Consider the following 22,014-nt stretch of genomic DNA (forward strand, 5'->3'; position numbering starts at 1 on the left):
AGTATCTACAAGTACGCTCATTCGCTCCACGGTGAGACACATACGAATATGTAACTGTTAGATACTTTTTTTCACTAATTCAACTCAACAACAATGAATGATGATGATGACAGCCTCGGCGACGACAACTACTACAGCCAGTCTAATAATGTAACTCAAGTTGGCGTGATCGTTCGAGCTGTGCTTGCAAAATTTGCAAAGTTGGGAAAAGCAAAGGTTCTTTTATACATATTTTTTTTTGGTTTTTGGGGGAATACGGAAACGGACAAAAGAACAAGAATTGCATAGAATGTGTAGAAAGCACATAACCGCATCATAACGTTGGAAATAATCGATAAAACAGGCAAATGTGAAAGCCGCTAAAAAGACAATTGCGACGGAAAAATAAGCAAAAACTAAGAAAACAAAAAATAAAAATAAAAAATAAAGTAAAGCTACTTAGAATAAAAAGTAAAGGAAAAAATGGAAATGCGCTTACACTAGCAAACGCGCACAGTGTTACAAATGTGCTAATGCAGGCGGACGGTTAAAAGGAAAGGAAAAGTGCTCGTCGTTGTTCATATGAAAATTGTTTATACACATACACACATACACATACGGCTACTTTACGACTTGTATGTGTGCAAAGTATGTGCAAGTGTTCTTTGTGCGTTTGCTGCTGCTGCTGCAAATGACAAGGAAGTCGAAATTCTATTCGCTTCAATTCTGCTGCTGTTAAAAGGAAATATACAATAAATCCTTACGAAAAAATCAACTCGACCAAAAATTTAATGTCGTTCTGAGTGTTGAAATGTATTGTAGTATTTGCACCAAAGTGACCTTTCACAGTTGGATACGAAACGAAATCAGCGCCGTGCGTTTGCACACCCCCAACCAAAGCAGCGATTACATGAACGACAACAGCAGCAGAGGCAGTGGTAGCGGCGTCGGTAATAAAAAGAAAAGCACCAACAACAACAACAATAATAAAAACAAAAACAACGACAACGATATTTTATATCCTGTAAAGGCAACGCTTACAAAAATATGAAAAAATCGATGCCAGACTCCGATACTTCAACAGTCACAGCCATAGCCATAGCCAAAGCCATATAGCCATAGCTAAAACACCAGCAGTGGCAAAGCAATAGCAGCAGCGGCATTAAAAGCTACAACAGCAACAACAACCACTGCTCTTCTCATTGCATTGCTGTATTAAATTCATTCATCGTAGCACTTTGATATTGTATTTTCACTGATTTTATTTGCTGTGCTGCGAAAATTTCTGTTTCGGTGGGCATAAAAGGAAAAGGCAGAAATTGTTGTTACATACATACATGCATACATATATGTAGTTGTTGATTTTCCGGGTAAATATTATTTATGTGCAAAGTGAAAATGATGTTTTTTTAATATTTATTTATACTTAACTGCAGCATGCAAAAGAGTGAATAGAAAATAAATAGATTAACGCAAATGAGATTAAAAAGAGTAGGTAAAAAAATCTAATGTAAGCTGTAAGCTCCAAGCTCCAAATAAGCAAGAAGGTTTTGTGAAAATTATGTACCCGATATATAACATACATATATACATACATACATATGCATGTACGTATAGATCCATGCAAAGATATATGTCGATGGTTGTGTGTATAGCTGCGTTGTGCACAACTGTGCCTACTCAGAGTATTTGCTGCTCTGTATTTCGCACAGTGCGCATTTGAGTGTTTATGACAAAAAGCTAATATAGCGCTGAGATTAGCAGCTATTGCCGGTGCAACTAATTATATACAAATATAAAGTGTGAAATGTGCACGGCACACTGGCATGTAACTAAGTAATTAAAAAGAGAAAAAAAAGAAAGAAATAATTAATTGGCATATAAATACTTGCTTAAATCATGTGATGAAAATATTTGAATCAATTTAAATGCATCTACAGAAATATAAATACATACATACATATGCGTGTATGTGCATACAATTTTATGTGAAAAAAGTGTCAAAACGCCTAATTAAATAAGTTTTCCCCATTTCTACCCCTCTTTCTCTCACTCTTCTCAAGCAGAGTTTTATAAATTATTACCCTACGCTTATAAAAAAACAACAAAACAAAACAAAAAAATTTAAATATAATAATGGCCACTTCATCGGAATTACTGCATCAGCCTGAATCTAATAACGGTTCGGAGGAATCTATTAGCAATTGTGCAAATTCTAGCAATTTGCTGGGTTCGCATGTCGATGAAGAATCAATACAAACAACTGGCGCAGATGCCGAAGTAGCAACATCACCTGAAGTCCACGAAAACGAAGATGATAACTCCAAAAAGGATTTTTGTGCAACACCTTGGTATGACCAAAAAACACTAACACAAATGCGTATACAAAAATATATAGTTTGCATGCATACATTCTTTTGCACAAGGAATTTATTACCCACTCCATTTCATCCACATTCCACTCCTCTGCCCAGCTATCATTCTCTCTCCCCCGCACCCTCACCCACTCGGTCACTCACTATTCCACTATAACAGCCCTCTCTCCTTCTCTCTCACACTCTCTTTTGCGCTTAGTTACTGTGTCGCTCATCATTTTCGTAGCGCAAAACTAATTGAATTTGTTTCTGATTTAATTAATCAACAGTCACGAAAGGACGCAGGCACAGGACGTTGAACAGGAACAGCAGCAGCTAGAGCAACATCAGCAATCAACACCTACTTCACCCTCCTCAATACAAACCCATGAGGCGCATAGCAATTTTTCACCAGACGAAATACCCGAACCTATTAAGGTGCTAGATGATATAATCTCTGAATTCGAAGACACATCAAAGCCAACGAACGCAGGTGGTAACGGTGAAAATCAGTCCGAGGATGATGGTTACATGAGTTTAAGTCGAAAGAAGTGAGTGGTTATGAATGGAAGGGGTTGTGTTTGGGGGAATCGCTTATATTGTTTGTTTAGTAACTTCAATAATTATGGTATGCACCACCGGAAGGTATTGACAGTGAAACGCAGCTAATTTGAACTTCGCTTTATTGAGAATTTTCATGTTAGAAAAAGTGGAAGTTTTTTTTTGGTATTCAAGTAATAGTGTGCAATAATATTAAGTATACATTTTACTTCTGAGCGGCTCAGCGCTGCTGGCCATTTGCTTAAACGACGAGAGAGCTGAAAAAGTTCACGATAGATTAGGTTAGATTGAAGCGGGACACACTCAGGCTCATATCCCATTGTGATCCCGCATGGTGAACTTATCCTTATCTCTCCTAAAACCGGTGTGTACTTTTCAAAAATTTTATAAGGTCTTTGATTCTGACAGAGCTGAGATCTTCCAGTTCGTTGAAGGATTGTCTAGACAACTTCTGCAGAAGTCATGCGCTTGCACACCCATCCTCTGGGCGTACCTACCTATTAGGCAGTGCCCCTGAAATCAGTGTGCTAAGACTAAGCTTTTCTCGTCTTGGTAAAAGTTCTACGCGTTTAGAATTAGAGTCGGGCACAGTTGTCGGATGATTTTGCAAGTGGCTTCATTACGCCGCCTTTCATTCGCTGCTCTTACAGTTTCTTCTAAGCTAAGTAGTTTACATGTATGCAAGGGTATACTTATATCATTGTCTATGTACTCATCGGTCAATTTGGTGTCGATTTTCGCTAGTTCATCGGTTCTACAGTTTCCCTCGGTTCTACAGAGCCCTGGCTTTCAATGAAAATGTAGACATCATCTCCAGGCATCACATCACACTGTACCAGTGTCACGGCTTTCATTACACTACAGTAGTCGGGAAGCCGAAAACTGACGGACATCCTCTGATGTTCAGAATATACACCTCCGCTCACCCTGCCCTCGAGCTTTGAGCCATCCGTGTATACACGGATAAACTTTGTTTATTTACTTGTTTACTTGTTTTACCTCGTCTCGTTCCCACTCTTCTTCCGAGTGTAGGAGCGTCGTGAACGTTGTAAGGGCAAGTATAGGCGAGACTGCAAATTCCACATGCTCGGGAAGCTACAACATGCCATCGAGGATTTTACCGTGGCCATAGTCTTTGTTTGATCACTTACTTAAAGTGCTCAGCCTTATTGCCGCACTGCGCGCATTGTATCTTGCCTGCAGGTCTACCGGAAGGAAATTTAATATCGCATACAGTGCTTTCGCGGGGGTGATTGACATTGCTCCGATTGTGAGAATAGATGCGAGTCTTTGGACATTGATAACTCTTTTAATGTTTACGCCCTTCTCAAGGGCATTCCACCATATTGCAATACCTTAGAGAATTGGTTTAACTACGGCTGTGTACAACCAGTGTTTATTCTGGGTTTCAAACCCATTTTTTCCCCAATTAGCCTCCCGCAGGAGTACAACGCCGTCGTAGCTTTACGTACTCTATCTGCGACTGCAACTTCACGATATGAAGAGGAAGTGTTCTGAAATATGAAACTATTTTTCACTTACAATATTCGTTTATTCGTATCTACTATAAAAAGATTTCAAAACTCTCAACGGGGATATTCCAATAATTTGTTGCCTCTTCAAGCGCGCAATTTTCAGAACACAATTTTCACCTAAAATGCCTGCCCGAAGGCTAATTGTTCTCAATGTAGTATCTAGTCTGTTTGACTATGGCACTTACTAGGTGCTTTAATAAGTTTTGCGGTTCGTTGAGAAGAGCACAATTTTATGGTCTGAAATACACTTTATTATTCAGTATATCCTACCTGAACATCAATACACTTGTTCCAACGGGATTCTAATTTTTGAATTCCATCCCTTAAGGGAGAATCTGAAAACCGCTTACCCCTAAGGTTTTTTTGCATGTCTGGAAACAGATGGAAATCGCTAGGGGCCAAATCTGGTGAACACGGTGGATGCTCAAATAATTCGAATTTAAATCATGGATTTTAGCCATTGTCAAAATGGTCTTGTGACACGGTGCATTGTTCTGATGAAAACTGGGTATTTTTTACGAATTTCCCCCCTGAGCTGGTCTAAAAGGTTGCAACAATATTCAGAATTTATTGTTTTACCAGTCTGCAAGTAATCCACAAACTAAATTATTTTCGCATCCCAAAAAACTGATGGTAACATCTTCTTGGCCGATTTCTGAACACGAACTCGTTTTGGAGTCGAAGGACCAGGTTAGCACCATATTTTAGCCACTTAGGTGTTTTGATTTAGGATCGTGATGATAGACTCAGGTCTCATCCATGGCAACATGAGTGGAGACTGCGTTAATTTTTTCTTATATCATCAACGCAATCTCAATTTTTTTCGTAAACCAACCGCTTTCATGACTCCGGTTACATCAGCCAATCAGCTGATTCCTTCCAAATTGCAGAGAGCCGCTTAACGGTCTGAGCTTCGTCACATCTCTGGAATCTTTTATGCGATTTTAAACGATGCTTACTAAATTAAGGCTGTAGTTTAGCTATTAAGGTTTCTAGATTTGCTTTTATGGCAGCTACATTTTCACCAAGTGTGTCGTTAATACGACTTTTCATATTCGAAAAAACTCATTTAAACTTCTCTATCACCTTCTAGCATGCACAAGCAAGACTTCGAGAATGTCTCACAGAGCAGTATAGGCAGTAATGTACCACCAGTCACGACACCAACTCAAGAGTTTCACGAATTTAACAACACCACAGATGTTACCTGCCAAAGCTTGGAGAAGCCTGTCGATCAAAATATTATACAATCCACTTTGGTACGAATGCACTCGGATGCATAGGTGCACCATTTTTTTTAAGTGAAAAAATATGTTTTCATTGCAGCCAAAAGCGCGTCCAGCTTCTGCGTTGACGAGCAACAACTACTCTAGTCTTCCATGTTGTGGTGCGCGCTCTACATCATTGGACGGTAAAACGACGCGCGGCGTTAGCTGTAATGGTGAACGCAATAAGCTGGGTATCGATATTAGTGCGGTACATAATGCAGTGCTACGCGGTGGACTGGCAAAGCTACCAGGTAATAGAAGGTTACATACGAGAAATTTCATCATTTCACCAAAAGTAATGTCATATTTCCATATCGCTTCCCATTCCAGAGCCAATTCTAAATGAGCATCCCGTTACTATCTATCCCGGCCGTTATTCACCATCAGCCGAACACAAACGAAATGCTAATCGTCCACAGCGTATTTTATCCTCTGTTGAGAAACACAAAGAAGTTTGTCACATGCTTAATCCTTTGTCATCGATTTCCTCTTCATCTTCCTCGTCAAGTTCGAATTGTGTGGGCTTGTTGGATAGCAGCAAAATGACAGATATCCCTAATAATATTTTGAAAAAGCCATATATACGTAAGGATCTTGTTACAAATGAATTTAGATTAGTAAGTGAAGATGATTTCTCGGACGATTCGATTGAAGAGCAATCATTGTCGCCAATCACTTCACACTCCTCGCCACATAAACAAACTGGCATTGCGTGGGAGATACATTTCAAGAGCAACAAAAAGAAATCGCGAAGTTCAGCGAAGAAAAAGCCGCCACGCAAACATGTAATTTCGAAAACCTCTAACAAACACCTGCTTTTTCATGCATTTTCATATAAATACTATTCGATATTTTCCAGACCGCCGATTGCATTGCTAAGACGGAAAATGGCGGATATCCTTTACCCATAGTGACTGGTGATTCATTTTATTCCAAAGATGCTGAACGTGGGTACCGTCGAGAACCGGTTGTTATAGATGCATTGGATGGGCCAGACCACTGCTCGGGCCAGACCACGGCGGATATTTTAAATCACTGTTTGTATCGCCATACAAATATGTTGGGCAAAGGCACATTTATAATACGACGGGCCACAAAGAAACCACCAACCACAATGGATATATTTCGCAATGAAACTGAAGATTTGGATGGTATGCGCACACAAGACCAAAGCGACTATGAAGAGTTTTCATCGATGGAAGGTCACGAAAACTGCAAGCCAAATGAGACATTAAGCTCGAATTCCAGACACAGCATAGAATTAGTAGCGCCTGTAGGACCCACTTTGCCATCACCCAGGTGAGTCGCACATAAGAGAAAACTATGTTTTTTTATTACGTTTCAACGAAAAACTATTTATAGGGACCGCCTTTCTTTAAATCTGGAACCACAATTACCAAATATTTTTACCAAAGAAATGTTGGCTGTGCATAAAGGAGAGCGTTCATCCTCCGAAGGTTGGCGACATAATAACCTAAAAGAAATTTTATATATTAAAAATATTTTGCATTTTATAGAACTTCTGGCACCTACTAAGAAGGCATCGCTTAAAAGAGAAAATAAAAGACGCAGTACTGACTCGATCAACACAAAGTCTTCCAGCTATGAAGAAACTGAGGAAAATGAATCGAACGACAGTGCTAACTTGTTTTCGAACAAAAAAAGTTTCGATGCTTGTAATTTGTATGCTTATAAGAACGATGCCGCAGGCTGTATGAAAGGATCAGAGTTTGCAGGTAAGACACAAAAAAAAAAAATAGTGGAGTATTTGAGGCGCTCAAAACAGTTTTAACTGCCAGTCTTCACCTGCTTAAAACGCTCGCTTACTTGTTAACTAAGCGGAACGACGCAAGTGAAGACCGCAAAAAGTAGGAAGAATGTTTTTTTTACAAACCTGCTTCGCGGTAAGCGAGATGCCGCTTGCTTTCAACTGCCATTTTTTGTAGTTTGATAGCGCGCAAGTCTCAAACCCTCTTGCTAGATGGCATGTTACAGTTTCAATAGCTTTGTCCCACTAAATTACTACGTTCTATACTTTCGCCCTAAAGCAAGTCTTTAACAGTCAGCCGAGTTTACACTTGGAGATTTGCCATTTTACCTATCGAGGGGCGACCTCTATTCGATAAAACGTTTTTTATTATTTGATGTTCACGCTCGTAGATTCGAACTTTCGCACAGCGGGCTAATACATTTCTTCTGTAACTAAACGGATTTAGATCTCGAGTCCTAAAGAAAGGTAGTTTCTTTCTTGACTCGGAGCCAAAAACAAAAGCAAGAGACTCTCGTATCGAAGTCCATGCCTGATCTGTCTGATAAGGTCCTGACTCCCAGAGAGAGGAGTACTCATCCAGACCACCGATGCATACCTTGGAATGCAAGGATCTGTGTTTCAAGCGAAGGTTTATGCTGTTCAAGAAGCGATGAGCTTTGTTGTGGAAAACAGATGGAGAGGCAGTTCTATATGTGTCTGCAGCGATAGTCAAGCTGCGCTCATGACCTCAGACAGCCCCCCAACCACATCAGGGGTAGTCGAGACCTGGAAATCTAGGCTGAACTATGTCGGTAGACATAATAGCCTGATGCTAACATGGGTCCCGGGACACGTGGGTATCGCGGGTAACGAGACCTCTGACTCCTTAGCTAGGATGGGCACTGAGGCTCGGAGCCCGTTCTACCACTCCCTACTGCAGCCATCAAAGCCACGGTTAGCAAATGGGTTACTACAACCCACAAGCGAGCTGGGCAGGCTGAGAGAGGCTGCAGATGGACTAAACTGATGTTACCTGTCATGTCCGATCAACTGTCGCAAATTCTTCTGTCATTAAGCAGAAGGGACTGCAGACAGCTGGTTGGACTGATGACGGGCCACTTTCTGTGGGCGAAGCACATGGAAAGGTTGGGCATCTCAGACAGTGTACTTTGCCCAGCTTGTGAAGAGGAGGATGAGACGGCGGACCACTTCCTGTGTGTCTGCCCCGACTTCGCTCGAATCAGATTTGAGATCTTTGGCATTGATGTGTTAAGAATCGACCACCTTGGCTCCTTCGCACCACAACATCTACTCAGATTTCTTCGGAGGTCGGGTAGATTTAAAGAAAATAAAAAGGGAATCCAAGTGCAGTACAATGGACTTAATTGTGAGAGAGTGCTGTACTCGCTAGTTGTCCGGTCAAAAAAAAAAGGCTCTCGTATTGGTTGCGCGGGCAAAAGTATCCGTTAGTTTATGATTTATTTTTTTAAGGAAAAATGTAAAAAAAAAGATGTCAAACGTTACCTTACAATCAATACCTTACTTGGACTATATTTTTTTTCCTGATTGCTGCTTTTCCTCTAGAAAGCTTCTCCAAAGTACGTGATTAGATACTAGCGTCTCAGCATTCCCAATTTGTGTTTACGGAAGAAAAATTAATTGCAATATGGCTCTAAACTTCTCGTCCAATTTTGTTTTTGCACAACTTTTTTACTTATTTAGAGAAATGGAAATTGTTTTGAATAATGGAAAACTTTATTTTGACCTTTAAGCTCTCGATTATTTGTCGGTTTGTATAATGCAGCTGTTGAGTTCACAAGTGTCAAATATGATTGGCTTACGACACCATTTGCAGAAATTATAACCCTTCCGAACGGTGACTAATTCTGCGCCACTTCACTATCTAACTTGTCTAACTGCACGTGTCCATTCTTATTTCGCTAATGCCTTTGTATTTCTTTTGCAGACTTACGCTCCTCAACAACAACGACTCCACACACCGATCTAGCGCCAACACTTGAAGAGGAAGAAGAACAATACAGCGATTTCAGCTATAGCGGTGCGCCTATTGAACAAATTGAGAATATCGACAGCAATATAAACGCATTACTGCGTGGAGATATTGCGGCGGTACGTATTGTTGAAGGCGGTGCGCATCCTAAACGTCCACTCGAATTTCGTCCCGGTGTGCATAAATCGGAGAGCGCAAAAGAGATGCTGCTGTCTCAAAGTGCATTCGGTCCATTGCCACCATCGCCACCGTCATCTAATCCGGACTTATTTGTGAGTATTGTGAATAAATTTTTTCTTTCGCATATTTAGATAACGAGGGGAAACAGTAAATTTGCACTTTCACAAGTTTCCTCATGGTGACAAGATTTTAAGGGTGAGCTCTTTAACAAACTGTTATTCGGCTCTGAGCGAATTTGACAGAATCACCTAATGTCACTGGGGTGTATTTACAAAAAAAATGAGTTTATGTTGGTGTTTTACACAAAATTAACCAATGACACTTCGTTGCCGTCGGGACGACTAATTGGACGAGTGTGTAAATACAGGTGAAATGATCGTGCAAATTGCGGCTCGCGATGAGATTGTGTTAGTGATATACAAAAAAAACCACGCAGTCTTCACTAATATTTGCATCGTTCTATTGAATAACGATTGATTGGTCGAGTGTATAAATACATAGGAAATGAATCCCCAAGTGACGTGGCAGTCAAATTTCCCCTCACAATTATCTTTTTCACCATAGCTAAATAGCAAACTTGGTAATCTATCATCTTTAAAGTTCCCTTACCAAAACTCACCTAAAGTGTTTCACCACCCTCAAACAACCATTGATTCAAATAAGAATTAGTAGAGTTTTTTTTTGTTGAAATACCTAAACTAGCTAAGTTTTGGTATAGGATATCTAGTTTCTGTGATACATCCTTAAAGTATGCACGATGTATGTATATACAATTAATTCCGTTCCCAATTACTAGGATTACGATGCTCTACCACTGCCACCGTCACCGAAGGATGCCCTCTTGATTAATGAGAGCAATCGCAGCCTTGTTAAAGGTTTTAAGAAGACGACAACTGCCGAAATTCATACGCCTTCCTCCTTGGGCGATGAACGTCGAAATCGTGACAATATGAACGCTTTGCGTTATCTAAGCAACGATTTGCCACCCTTACCACCGCCCGCTTTCGAGAATATGCCACCAGCTGTGCCACCACATCGTGGACATTCAGTGAATACGATGAAATCCTGGTCCATTGATTCGCATTACAAGAAAAAATCACCGAAAATGTTGGGTTACGGTAGCGGCATTACTACGCCAACGGGATCTCAATACGAAGGTTCGTACTCAACGAAGCGTTATGTTTCCTATGGCACCAAACGGAGCCTGAAACAATCGCCGCGCGAAGAATTGCGTTTGCAAACTTCATGCAGTCTTCCGGAGACACCAATTTTTGCACGAGGGTAACTGCAGACTATTAGGAAAAATATATAGCATCTACTAATTTCATTATTACCTTTATAGAAGCTGTGACATACCGCGCACCCCGTTCAGACGACAACCCGAAAGTGCCATAAGCGGTTCGCGCACAGCACCTCGTTCCAGCACATCACACAGTATTAATATAGGCAACACGTTGGGTGGAATGCCAAGTGGTACGTATTTCTGTTTGATGGTCGCCGTAAAAAAGAATTTCATTCCACTGATTTAATTTCATATCGCTATCATTTCCCAGGTGGCAATACATTCGGCGCAGGTATGTGCCGGCAACGTTCTATGAACCATGCGCTTGCTTCGAATGAGATGTTACGGTTGGCCGGTGCACCAGCACGGGGCTGGTATCCGAAACAACGCTCTATGCGCCCAGCCTCTACCGAAAATATTGATCGTCTGAGCTCATCGCGCGTTTGGGATAGTGCTGCCGGCATGTCTGGTACCGGGCAGTCGAGGAAACCGTTAACGTTGCCGCCAAATTTGACGCCATCTTTTTTAAATAAGTCACCAAGAGAGGCTCTACGTCGCGTAACGAGTCTTTTGATAGCGAAGAAGAGTGAGTGATATTTTCATTAAATTTGCACAAATTTAGGTTTAATTAAATTTTAATTTTAAAGAGTTATATCTACATAAGGTTCCATATTCTAATATTCGTATCTTCATCTCCCTTTCTTTGGAAATATGTACTTATATAAGGTTCCTTTAGCGGAAATTTAATATCATTATAAAAGTTAAACCATCTTCTTCTTCTTGATTGACGCGATAACCGCTAAGCCATTTTGGCTGAGTCGGACAAAGCACATCAGTCGTTGGATTCTTTTTCATGCTACCCTTTTGTACACACCAAGTCCTTCTCCACTTGATCTTTGCAACGCAAAGGAGGCCTTCCTCTTCCTCTGCTACCACCAGCTGGTACCGCATGGAATAGTTTCAAATTCGGAGCGTTTGTATCCATTCGGACGATATGACTTGGCCAACGGAGCCACTGAATCCTTATTCGCTGCACTGTGTCTATGTTTCCGCAAAGCTCTTACATCTCATTGTTCCATCGCCTGCCGTGATCTTTCGCAGAATATTTCTCTCAAACACTCCAAGGAAGTTAAAACATCACCTCAAGACAATGTAGCACATCAGACACGGAGATGTTGCCTCCGTATGGTTTTTTATAAGGAGTTTTTTTCACCGAGAAAAACTTTTTTTATCATTTGGTGTTTCATGCACGGAGATTGGAACCTATGCATTCCCGAATGGTATTCACGTACCAACCCATTCGGCTATGGCAGCCAAATCCTAAATATTTCTGGGAAGTGTTTATGCTATTACAGCACCAACAACCCAACAACATAGACATGAATGGTGAAAAGATTTTTAGAAGTGTGGCCAAGATCAAACCTTTAACCAGCTCTCGGTGATTTAGAAGCAGTCAGCTGATTGGCTGATTGCTCATAACCATGATTCAATAATAATTTATTTAATAATTGAATCATGGGTCATAACAACGGTTTGTTTACCGCAACACTGAGATTGTGCTGGTGATATCCGAAAAAAATCAACACAGCCTTTACTCAAGTACTTCGTTGCTGAGTCCCCGGAGACGTTTTTCACCATAGCTGATGGCCGAGCCTGGTAATCTATAATCCTTCATCGATGGGAAATCGTATAAATAGGGCATTAGTTTTACACTCAATGAGAGCAAAAAAACTTGCAAATATCATTAGGCTGATAGAATACAAGGTTGCGCCCTCCGAATCCGCTGTGTCGTCAGAACCCAAGGATGATAGATCACCAGGTTGCGCCTTCCGAATTCGCTGTGTCGTCAGAACCCATGAATAAACAAACAAAAGGAAGGGGAATTACTTGTTTGTAGGCGAAAGCAGTGGAAACGAGCAAACAGAAGAAATTATATGCACACACACACTTTCTGGCCAAACGCAAGAAAACTGTATTTGGAGGCTTTATATTAATTTGTGCTTTCACAATTTAACAGGCGGCACTTCGTTTTCATTAGTTTGCTTAGTTTAAATTACCAAGCCATTCACTGAATTTTCGCAAAAATCTGATTTATCTTCCTTTTGTTTTTTTTTTTGCACTGGTACGGGACTCGACATCAGATTTGTCAAACTCGCTAAAAATAAAATAACTGCTTTGGGAAAACGCCACCTACAGTACTCAATTCACCTTCGTTAGAGATCTGTGGAGTTGGACAGTCCATGATAAGGTGGATTTACAATAAATTCGCCTTCGTCCGTTAGCTTTAGCGAGCAATCCTGCAAACATAATGAGAATTTGATTATGTTTTTCCTTTCAAAAAAAATCACGAATTTAGGAACGATTCCTCAAATTCTAATTCGATTGAGAAAATGCATACTATTGGGTTGTTCGGAAAGTAATTTCGTTTTTTTTTTGTTTTTGGTGAAAATGAAAGACGATCTTCGTATAATGAATACATAAAGGGTTTTCCAATTACAGGTGTTATTTTGATATTCAAAGAAAACGCTATTTTTTAATATAAATGATCGGATGTTTATTTCATTATAAAGAGGAAGGTATGCGGTAAGGTTAGTGGAAAATAACATCAGGCAAATGACCATCACGACCACGCTTACAAGACAATATCCTTTTCATGAAATTTTCCATAGCCGAATTGCAAAGTGGCTGCCCTACGTCCTCGTCCTCGATAGCCTCACGAATTCCATCTTTGAGGTCTTGAATCGACTCTGGGCTGTTGGGGTAGACCTTCTCTTTCACGTGGCCCCAAAGAAAAAAGTCGCAAGGTATTAAATCACAAGATCTCGGTGGCCAATTGTGATCACCTCTTCGAGAGATAACACGGTCCGGAAACTTTTCCCGTGAAAGATCAATGGTTTCGTTGCTTGTGTGGCACGTAGCGCCGTCTTGTTGAAAATAAACGTTACCCAGATCAATACCATCCAATTTCGGCCATAAAAAATCGTTAATCATCTGTCGATAGCCTTTTATATATTTAAATAACACCTGTTAAAGGGAAAACCCTATATTTAATTAAATTATATATTGGCCATTCGGATCCAACACATTTGCCATCATGTTGTTATTCGTCGGTTTGCATCAACTTATCGCGTCTTTATCCGCTTCAATCGGCCTTCCAGAACGTGGTGCATTCCGACATCAAAATTGCCAGATCGAAATTTTGCAAACCAGTTCTGGCACTGGCGTATTGTCAACACATCTTCTGCATACACATCGGTTAATTTCTTTCTGGTTTGAATAGCATTTTTACCTTTTCTATAGTAAAAAAGTAAAATATGACGAAAATACTGCTTATTGCTCTCCATAATTAAAAGGGCACCGACCAAAAGCTACTGCGTAACATCAATTGAACTTACTCACACACAAGACTTGCTATATCAGCTGTCAAAACATATAATGGCAATGCGACTTAAATGTGAAGTTAGCTGTGAAAAAATACAATTAAATCTGCTACCGGGAAAAAACGAAATTACTTTCCGAACAACCCAATATATTCATATCCACCGCTTATCCAATTAACTATTAGTTTAACTCATTTTTTTCTTTGCTTTTCAAAATTACAGAAAACACTAAAGAGCGCAAGGGTAAGCCATATTCGGATGCCACATTCGATGGAAATCTGACTTTCGAGCAAGAAACTAGTAAGTAACTGTTGTGTCCGTCTAATCAAAAGTATTGTTTGAAAAATGTTTTTCTCTATTTTTTCGTAGCAGTCCCCACTCCAAAGGATAATGCACGCAACTTTAACAATACGTCACAGAAGCCTCAGAAGAAAAAAGGCCTTTTTAAAAGCTTATGGAAAAAAACAAAACACTTTTCACTAGATCAATAAGTAGCAATAACAGAGCATACACAAACCATTAAAATACGGAATATTTACACAATTAGCACACAAATCCTACCCATCCATCCATCCAAAGAGCCGCAAACATTCACATACACCCACACATAACCACATCTAACAGAGTTGCAGATTACCGATTATTATCATCTATTTATTATCGTTATATACTCACAGTTGGCATAATTTATAGCCGTTGATATGATGCTCATACTTACATACATACATAGGTGCATACATAAATACTTTAAAAGCGACAGCATATAAAATGCGATGCCAGACAAATTTTTACATAAAATAAATAAATAACACAAGCATCAATACACAAAATTACGAGTACGAGTACGAGTACATTAAATGAAAATGCATAAAACGGAAAATTACGACACACAGAGTATAGAAATGCACAAAGCCGCAAAAATAAGACTGAATTTAAAAAAAGGAACAAAAATTTAAATATTGATATTTCAAATATAAGACACAACTCAGTTCAGCTTCACTTACCTAAAACTGGAAAACAAAAACAAAAACAAAAAAAAGCAAAAAAACAAAAACAAAAGACAACAATATCTTCTCATTTTTTAAGAGTTAATAAAACAAAAATGTTCAGATTAGCACGAATCTAAAAACTACATACTATAATAAAAATTTCGTCAAACAACTTTGGTACCAGCAACTTTGTAGTAGAATTTAGATCCGAAATTTCGAGACTTGTGTAAATTGACTGTATCTAATTAGAATTTAGCCATACATTGAAGCAAAGCCAAGCAAACACACGAGGCAACTACCTAGTCAACAAATTAAGATTTTTGTAGGATAAAGTACTTATTTTCCACACACTTCCAACTTACACTGTAGCAACAACTACACTAGAAGAACCTGTGTTGGGTTAAACTAATTAAGAAACGAATACTTTTAGCATTTAAATGCATATTTTCGTATATTTTACTTCATTTTTAAGTATACATAAATATGTATTTTGAAAAATTATAATATTTTGAAAAAGAAAAAAACAAAAAAGGTCCTCTCTATTAAGCACTATTGGGCTCTCGCATGTTATATGTATGTAGTCATTGGAAAAAGTATTATTTATTCAATGTTTATTTAAAGTATATATACGTACATGTATTATTAGTCATTTTTATAAAGCAAATAAAGTTAGAAAGAAAACAAAAGGAGTTAGTAGGAAAGCACCAAATTGTAATATCACTCAAATGAACTTATTTTTATGAACGTTAGATTTGCATCTACGAGCAAAAACAAAAATTAGGCCCGTACGGCGTGAGTTTTGTTTACAGCCATGAACGAAAGTAAATGACACAAAAAACAAAAAATCCAATGTTTGTATGTAGTTTGTCAGCAGTTATTGATGCAAATAGGTATACCTAAAGCATGAAAACTCACTTGGAAAATGATGGCGAGGCTTAAAACTGTTATTTCCGAAAGTGCCAGGTGGAAAATTGAAAAATAGTAGAGTATAGTAAACCAGCGAAAAAGCTTTGCTCTGTCTCTTTGGCGTAACGAAAATGAAAGTTAAAAGTTTAACGAAAATCAAAGAAGAAATATCGTGGAATACTTAAAATTCGCTTTGCTAAACGCACAACTCCGAAAGATTATAGGCATACATGAAGGCGAATTGAATGCAATAGGTGGCACCCTCCTAAATTTCTTACTTTGTTGTTCTCAATTTTGACAAGTCTGACATTAGGCTCCTTTTCAATCCAAAACAAATAAAAGGAGGAGAAATTACATGTTCAAGGCGAATTGAGTACCTTAAGTGGTGCCTTCCTAAAATAGTTATTTTATTTTTCGCTATTTTGACAAGTCTGACGTCAGGCTCCTTTCCAATACAAAACAAACAAAAGGAGGAGAAGAAGTTACATGTTCAAGGCGAATTGAGTACCATAGGTGGTGCCTTCCCAAAACAGTTACTTTGTTTTACGCGATTTTGACAAGTCTGACGTCAGGTCCTTTTCCAATACAAAACAAACAAAAGGAGAACGAGAAATTGCATCTTGAAGGGCGAATTGAGTATCTTAGGTGGTGCCTTCCTAAAATAGTTTTGTTTTTCACGACTTTAACAAGTCTGACGTCAGACTCCTTTCCAATGCAAAACAAACGAACAAAACAAACAAAAGGAGGAGGAGAAATTACATGTTCAAGGTGAATTGAGTACCATAGGTGGTGCCTTCCCAAAACAGTTACTTTGTTTTACGCGATTTTGACATGTCTGACGTCAGGCTCCTTTCCAATACAAAACAAACAAAAGGAGGAGGAGAAGTTACATGTTCAAGGCGAATTGAGTACCATAGTTGGTGCCTTCCCAAAACAGTTACTTTCGCGATTTTGACAAGTCTGACGTCAGGTCCATTTCCAACACAAAACAAACAAAAGGAGAACGAGAAATTGCATCTTCAAGGGCGAATTGAGTACAATAGGTGACGCCTTCCTAAAATACAATAGTTATTTTATTTTTCGCGATTTTGACAAGTCTGACGTCAGACTCCCTTCCAATGCAAAATAAACGAACAAAACAAACAAAAGGAGAAGGAAAAGTTACATGTTCAAGATGAATTGGGCAATAAAGGTGGCGACTTCCCACAGTTACTTAATTTTTAGCAAACCTGACGTCAGGTCCCTTTAGATACAAAATAAACGAATAAAACAAACAATTCTGGATAGGTGCTACAATATCCAGAACGCTATTGGGCCACAGTTACGCGGGTCTCGCGGAGAAGCTGGAGCTCTTCGTCTGCAAAAGGAGGTGGTTGGGCTCTGATAACAGCATTCGGCGGTCGGGAGTTTAGGAAAGTGGTAAAGGTCTCCCGGTTAATGTCGTTTAGTTTTTGCCTGTATACTATCCGATCTAGTAGTTCTAAGTATTTTGTTCTGGATCTCGTCAGTTTAGTTTAAGATATGTCTCCTGACGCGCTTTGGAGGGGACTCGGGATACCTGCGGTAGCACCCAAGCAGAAACCGCTTGCTGAGCAGTTTGTTGTGCTACTTTACAGGAAGCAGGTGTAGGTGTTGCAGAAGGAACATCAGGAGACATCCCGTGACTGTCCGGATATTCTGACAGGTGTGAAGCTTTATCCACTGTGAATCATTGGTTACAGGCGACCAGACAGACGCAGCGTAGTTTATAGCCGACCACTCAATTGCTTTAAATGTCGCCAGCAACTTTTCTTTGTCGGCGCAACCTGGTATTCTATCATCCTTGTCCTTGCAGTACACTAAGGCTGTTCAAGCTGTAATAATTGCGGCAGTATTATGAGAGAGCATCACATTCAGTACGAGTCCTTCCTAAAAGAAGTTCTAAGCCATCAATAGTGGATTTCATCAGAAAACAATCTTCATCGCTGAAGCTTACTTTTGACTGCAAAGCTTTATCAATAGGAAAAATATTCGTTATTAGACAGTAGCAAACCTCTATGTGCTTCAAGATACTCAACTGCGACCTCAAAGAGTGATACTGTTGTGTGGATCTCATTTAGAAGGTTGAGTAAATCGCATTTTTATGCCATTTTTTCTCAGTAAAAGTTCTCACCCCGTTATGGTCGGCATTTTTGTTTTAACACCATAAAACACTCCCCATAAATTTTTGTTGAATGCTTCTGTAACATACCAGCGGATCGTTCCGGTCATGTAGAACCGAATGACGGAGTAGCATCTATGTTACGCTCAAAACAGCTTCCTATTGTGCCTTGTTAGAACAACTTATCCATCGGTTCCATTGAATCCGACATCGCTGATCAAATATTTGAATTACTGATTCCCGAGAAATGATCCGGTATCTATCTCGCTTATACGATTTAACGCCCTCGAATTTCTTTTTATGGAGTCACGTTAATTCGTTGGTTTAAGCTCACAAGGAGATATAGGAGGCAAGGAAGCTTAGGCTCATTCATTAAGAGAAGTTCAGAAACAATATTCCACGCCAAAATATTTATGAAAAAAGTAGCTGGAAATTAGCTTCGAGGAAACGAACGGTCCAAACGTCTTCTGGGAGGCCATGTGAGACATGCGATATCTAAAACATTCTATGTTTTACTTAAGTGCACATTTTTTAAGTCCCCTTAAAAACCCTTTACTACAATACGATGTAGTCTCTTTGAAGATGCGTTAGAAGCTTGTTAGGGAGTGTCTGCTCTTCTTTTAATCGGTTTGTAATACTTTCTAAGCAATCTAAATTTAATACCAGCATACAACGACATTTTGGGGGTCTGCTCTGGCCATCGGTACAACAGTCAAATTGCTCTTGAGCAAATTAACTTTAAATCAGTCATTCAGAACCTGTAAGATTGCGAAATTCTCCGCTTGGTTGAAAGCGATCAAGGAAGCTTCTAAGGCTATCCCAGCGGTAATCCTTAACAAGATCAGAATTATTATGCGGTGAAAATCATTCTTGCAAACCAGTAGACCAGATATCATTGGTCCCCGTTTCAGTTTTAAGCTTTAACTCAACCCGAGGCCGTTTTATTATATATATTCTTAGGTGTTTGCTATTGCCACACACAAAGGATCTGGGTGCATGCTTTGCTAGTTCTTCAAATCGAACGGACTGGTTTTTTCGAGTCACGTAATAAAAGCGGCAGCATTGAAAAAGAAGAAGACAAAGAAACAAATTTTGGCAGTTAGAACACTGAAGACTTTTCGAAATTACTAGAATTTCATGTCGAACGTGATACCTCAAAAAAAACTTGAGCAACATAGCGTTTGTGATTCTAAGCGCGACCACCGCGACCTTTACAAACTGCTACCGTTTGTCTTACAGTGCCAAAATCAAATTGATTCGAACGTCCAGCGGACTGCTGGTTAGGACAACCAGCAGGTGGAGGGCAGCCATTGGGTTTAAAATTAATATTATTCAATATTAATGGGCGGCCGCCGTAGCCGAATGGTTGGCGCGTGACTACCATTCGGGAGTGCGTAGCTTCGAGTTACCGTGCATGAAACAGCATGAAAATGATAGAAAAAGTTTTTTCCAACAGCGGTGGTCCATCGGCAGATCATGGAAAACCACCGAGTGTATTTCTGCAATGAAAAAGCTGCTCAAAGAACCACTTTGGAGTCGGTTTAAAACTGTAGGTCCCTCACATCAAGACGCACGCCACAAATAGGAGCAGGAGCTCGGCCAAACACATAGCAGAAGTGTACGCGCCAACTATTTATTTCTGTTTTTTCAATATTAACTGAGCTCTAACCAAGTCACATGCATTAAAGGTGGTGGCACTAGAGCAAGAACAATTTTTTGTACGTTTGGTTGTCAAAGCAAAGTATGGGCAAAGTAGAAAACAAATAATGAATTCGCTTTGTTTCATTCTGGGTTGACAGCCACATAGACACGGCGAAAGAAAAAAAAATAAATCAACTGATTTACCGATACCACCTTTAATAGATTCGCCTTGGCTTTAACCGACCATAAATATGTAAAAACAAACATTCATTTCACGATGCTTTGTTTTTTGGGTTGTGCTCATAACCCAATTTGGAGTAGCAAATTTAGCAAAGTTAATTTCAATATTCCACTTCTGAATTAATACTGTATATAATTGCACATTAACTGCATTAATATTTCACATTAACTGGATAATATGGGTAATATTAATTCTTCCCTCATTTTTACCAATATTCAGCGATCCAGGAAAATCAATTTCCAATCGACTAATTTCAAAACTTTCTGCTTAGAACGTCATTTTCCAAATGAGTTGTGTTTTTCTTTCTTCAAACGACTACTAGAATGTGCCACAAAGTTGTACGATTGCACCTGTATTTCTTAGCAGCTATAAGTAAAATAAAACAAGCTTCAAGGATTTCATATACATTCCTGAATGTACACAGAGTTAAAGTCACTGACACATAGACAGCCATACACCACAAACACAAGAAGCAAAGATCATATTGTCATATGTATATACATAGTACATACTTATATACTATACTGTATGCACAGTGTCATAGTGCTCAACTTTTTTGGAACACGAAATCCATGGTCCTGTCCCCCTTTTTCGCGGGGATAATTGCATCGTATGAATATAACAATTGAATATTTAATAAGAATAAAGTTTTAATTACTTATACATACTGAATCCGCTCGATTGCATTTTTATTTGATATTTTTTTGTTTGTTTGTTATTCGGTTACTAATATCCTAAAATATGTTATTATAACTTGTGCCAGGTTTGTATACAAAATATGGCTCAGAGTAAAGGGTAAAAAAAAAAAAAAGAATTAAGAGACTAAACGCTCACCACTGTCCGGTCAAACAAGATACGTTACTACAGTACAAGTACATCATCGTTACATATAATAACAAAAACTAAATTTTCATTTAAAAATTTTGTATATAAACAATAATTTAATATTCGGCATACAAACTTTGAAGCAGCAATTTCAATTGTAGTTGCTGGTGTTAATGGTTATGTTGGTGCCTGCAATGCCTGCAATGGCACGACAGCGGCATAACCCACTAAACAACATCAAAAATTTCCAAAGTTATGCTACATAACTATATTCATCACCCGAATTAGGAGTCCGTTCAATGTACTGTTTATCAATTAACGATTCGATACATTTTTTTATCATTGAAATACTCGGTGTAAAGCTCACTTTCGATTGCGATAAAATCTGTAACGAAAAAGAATTTATTATTTTTTTTGTTAATTTTCTAAATTATTAAACAGTGGATAAAGAAAAATATGAGGAGCCTCATTTTCATGCTTCAATTTCATTGGGAAATGTTTTACATTAGGTCTATTCATGAAGCAAATAATATCGCACTTGTTACGTTAAAGCGTAACAACTCAAAATTTCCAAATTTTAGTTTTTTGCAAGAAAAAAATGTACAGTGGTCATCTCTACCCACTGTCAAAATCGTTCAGTGGTTTGTCTAGTCTTTTGTTAAAAAAACCGTTATGACTCTCTCTTTGTTTTCAGAATGACTTCTTTTGTCTCAACTAAAGAGTTACATTTTTAGTTGTCTCCAAGTGTTTGAACAAATTTGTGTCACATAAAGTGTAACATTTTGAATTGTGCCTGTTTACAACCAAACGGTTTGTTTAAGTTACGTTTATTTTTTCAGTTAAACAGAGATAAGTCAAAATAACACCACTAAGTGAATAAAAAAATTTCAGGAAAAGAGTAACAACTCAAAAATTTGTTATTTTAGCGCAACTACTAAACAAATAAGAATGAAACAACCGTTATATTGTTTT

General features: G+C 38.8%; 2 protein-coding genes across 5 annotated transcripts in view; one reads left to right on the forward strand and one right to left on the reverse strand.

Moving 5' to 3' along the window:
* LOC128865196 (uncharacterized) lies at positions 1 to 21,069 on the forward strand. Of its 2 annotated transcripts, none has more exons than XM_054105301.1 (15): positions 1 to 1,349; positions 2,046 to 2,330; positions 2,624 to 2,884; positions 5,523 to 5,688; positions 5,756 to 5,948; positions 6,028 to 6,482; positions 6,557 to 6,996; positions 7,060 to 7,154; positions 7,215 to 7,433; positions 9,414 to 9,730; positions 10,435 to 10,919; positions 10,981 to 11,111; positions 11,192 to 11,506; positions 14,523 to 14,600; positions 14,670 to 21,069. In XM_054105301.1, the coding sequence occupies exons 2-15, from the start codon at positions 2,116 to 2,118 to the stop codon at positions 14,789 to 14,791; spliced, it is 3,492 nt and encodes a 1,163-aa protein (XP_053961276.1). In that variant the 5' UTR covers positions 1 to 1,349; positions 2,046 to 2,115; the 3' UTR covers positions 14,792 to 21,069. The 2 variants fall into 2 exon arrangements, with proteins under 2 accessions (XP_053961276.1, XP_053961277.1); XM_054105302.1 differs by having other exon boundaries at positions 14,673 to 21,069.
* The window catches only part of LOC128865197 (cullin-2), a 7,559-nt gene continuing 6,477 nt past the window's right edge, over positions 20,933 to 22,014 (reverse strand). For 2 of the 3 annotated variants that reach the window (XM_054105304.1, XM_054105305.1), the window contains one exon: positions 20,933 to 21,427. In XM_054105304.1, coding sequence (XP_053961279.1) covers positions 21,296 to 21,427 — 132 coding nt within the window. In that variant the 3' untranslated portion in view covers positions 20,933 to 21,295. The remainder of the gene's footprint in view (positions 21,428 to 22,014) is intronic. The other variant, XM_054105303.1, reaches the window with a different exon arrangement.

The sequence above is a fragment of the Anastrepha ludens genome, chromosome 5 (genome assembly GCF_028408465.1).
Source record: "Anastrepha ludens isolate Willacy chromosome 5, idAnaLude1.1, whole genome shotgun sequence".
NCBI classification, from domain to species: Eukaryota; Metazoa; Arthropoda; class Insecta; order Diptera; family Tephritidae; genus Anastrepha; species Anastrepha ludens.

Bases quoted from the DNA above. Each gene is read 5' to 3' on its own strand.
- LOC128865196 (XM_054105301.1), top strand. From the start codon at position 2,116: ATGGCCACTTCATCGGAATTACTGCATCAGCCTGAATCTAATAACGGT. The intron at 2,885-5,522 runs GTGAGTGGTTAT...ATCACCTTCTAG, and splicing joins ATGAGTTTAAGTCGAAAGAA to CATGCACAAGCAAGACTTCG. The intron at 14,601-14,669 runs GTAAGTAACTGT...ATTTTTTCGTAG, and splicing joins GACTTTCGAGCAAGAAACTA to CAGTCCCCACTCCAAAGGAT.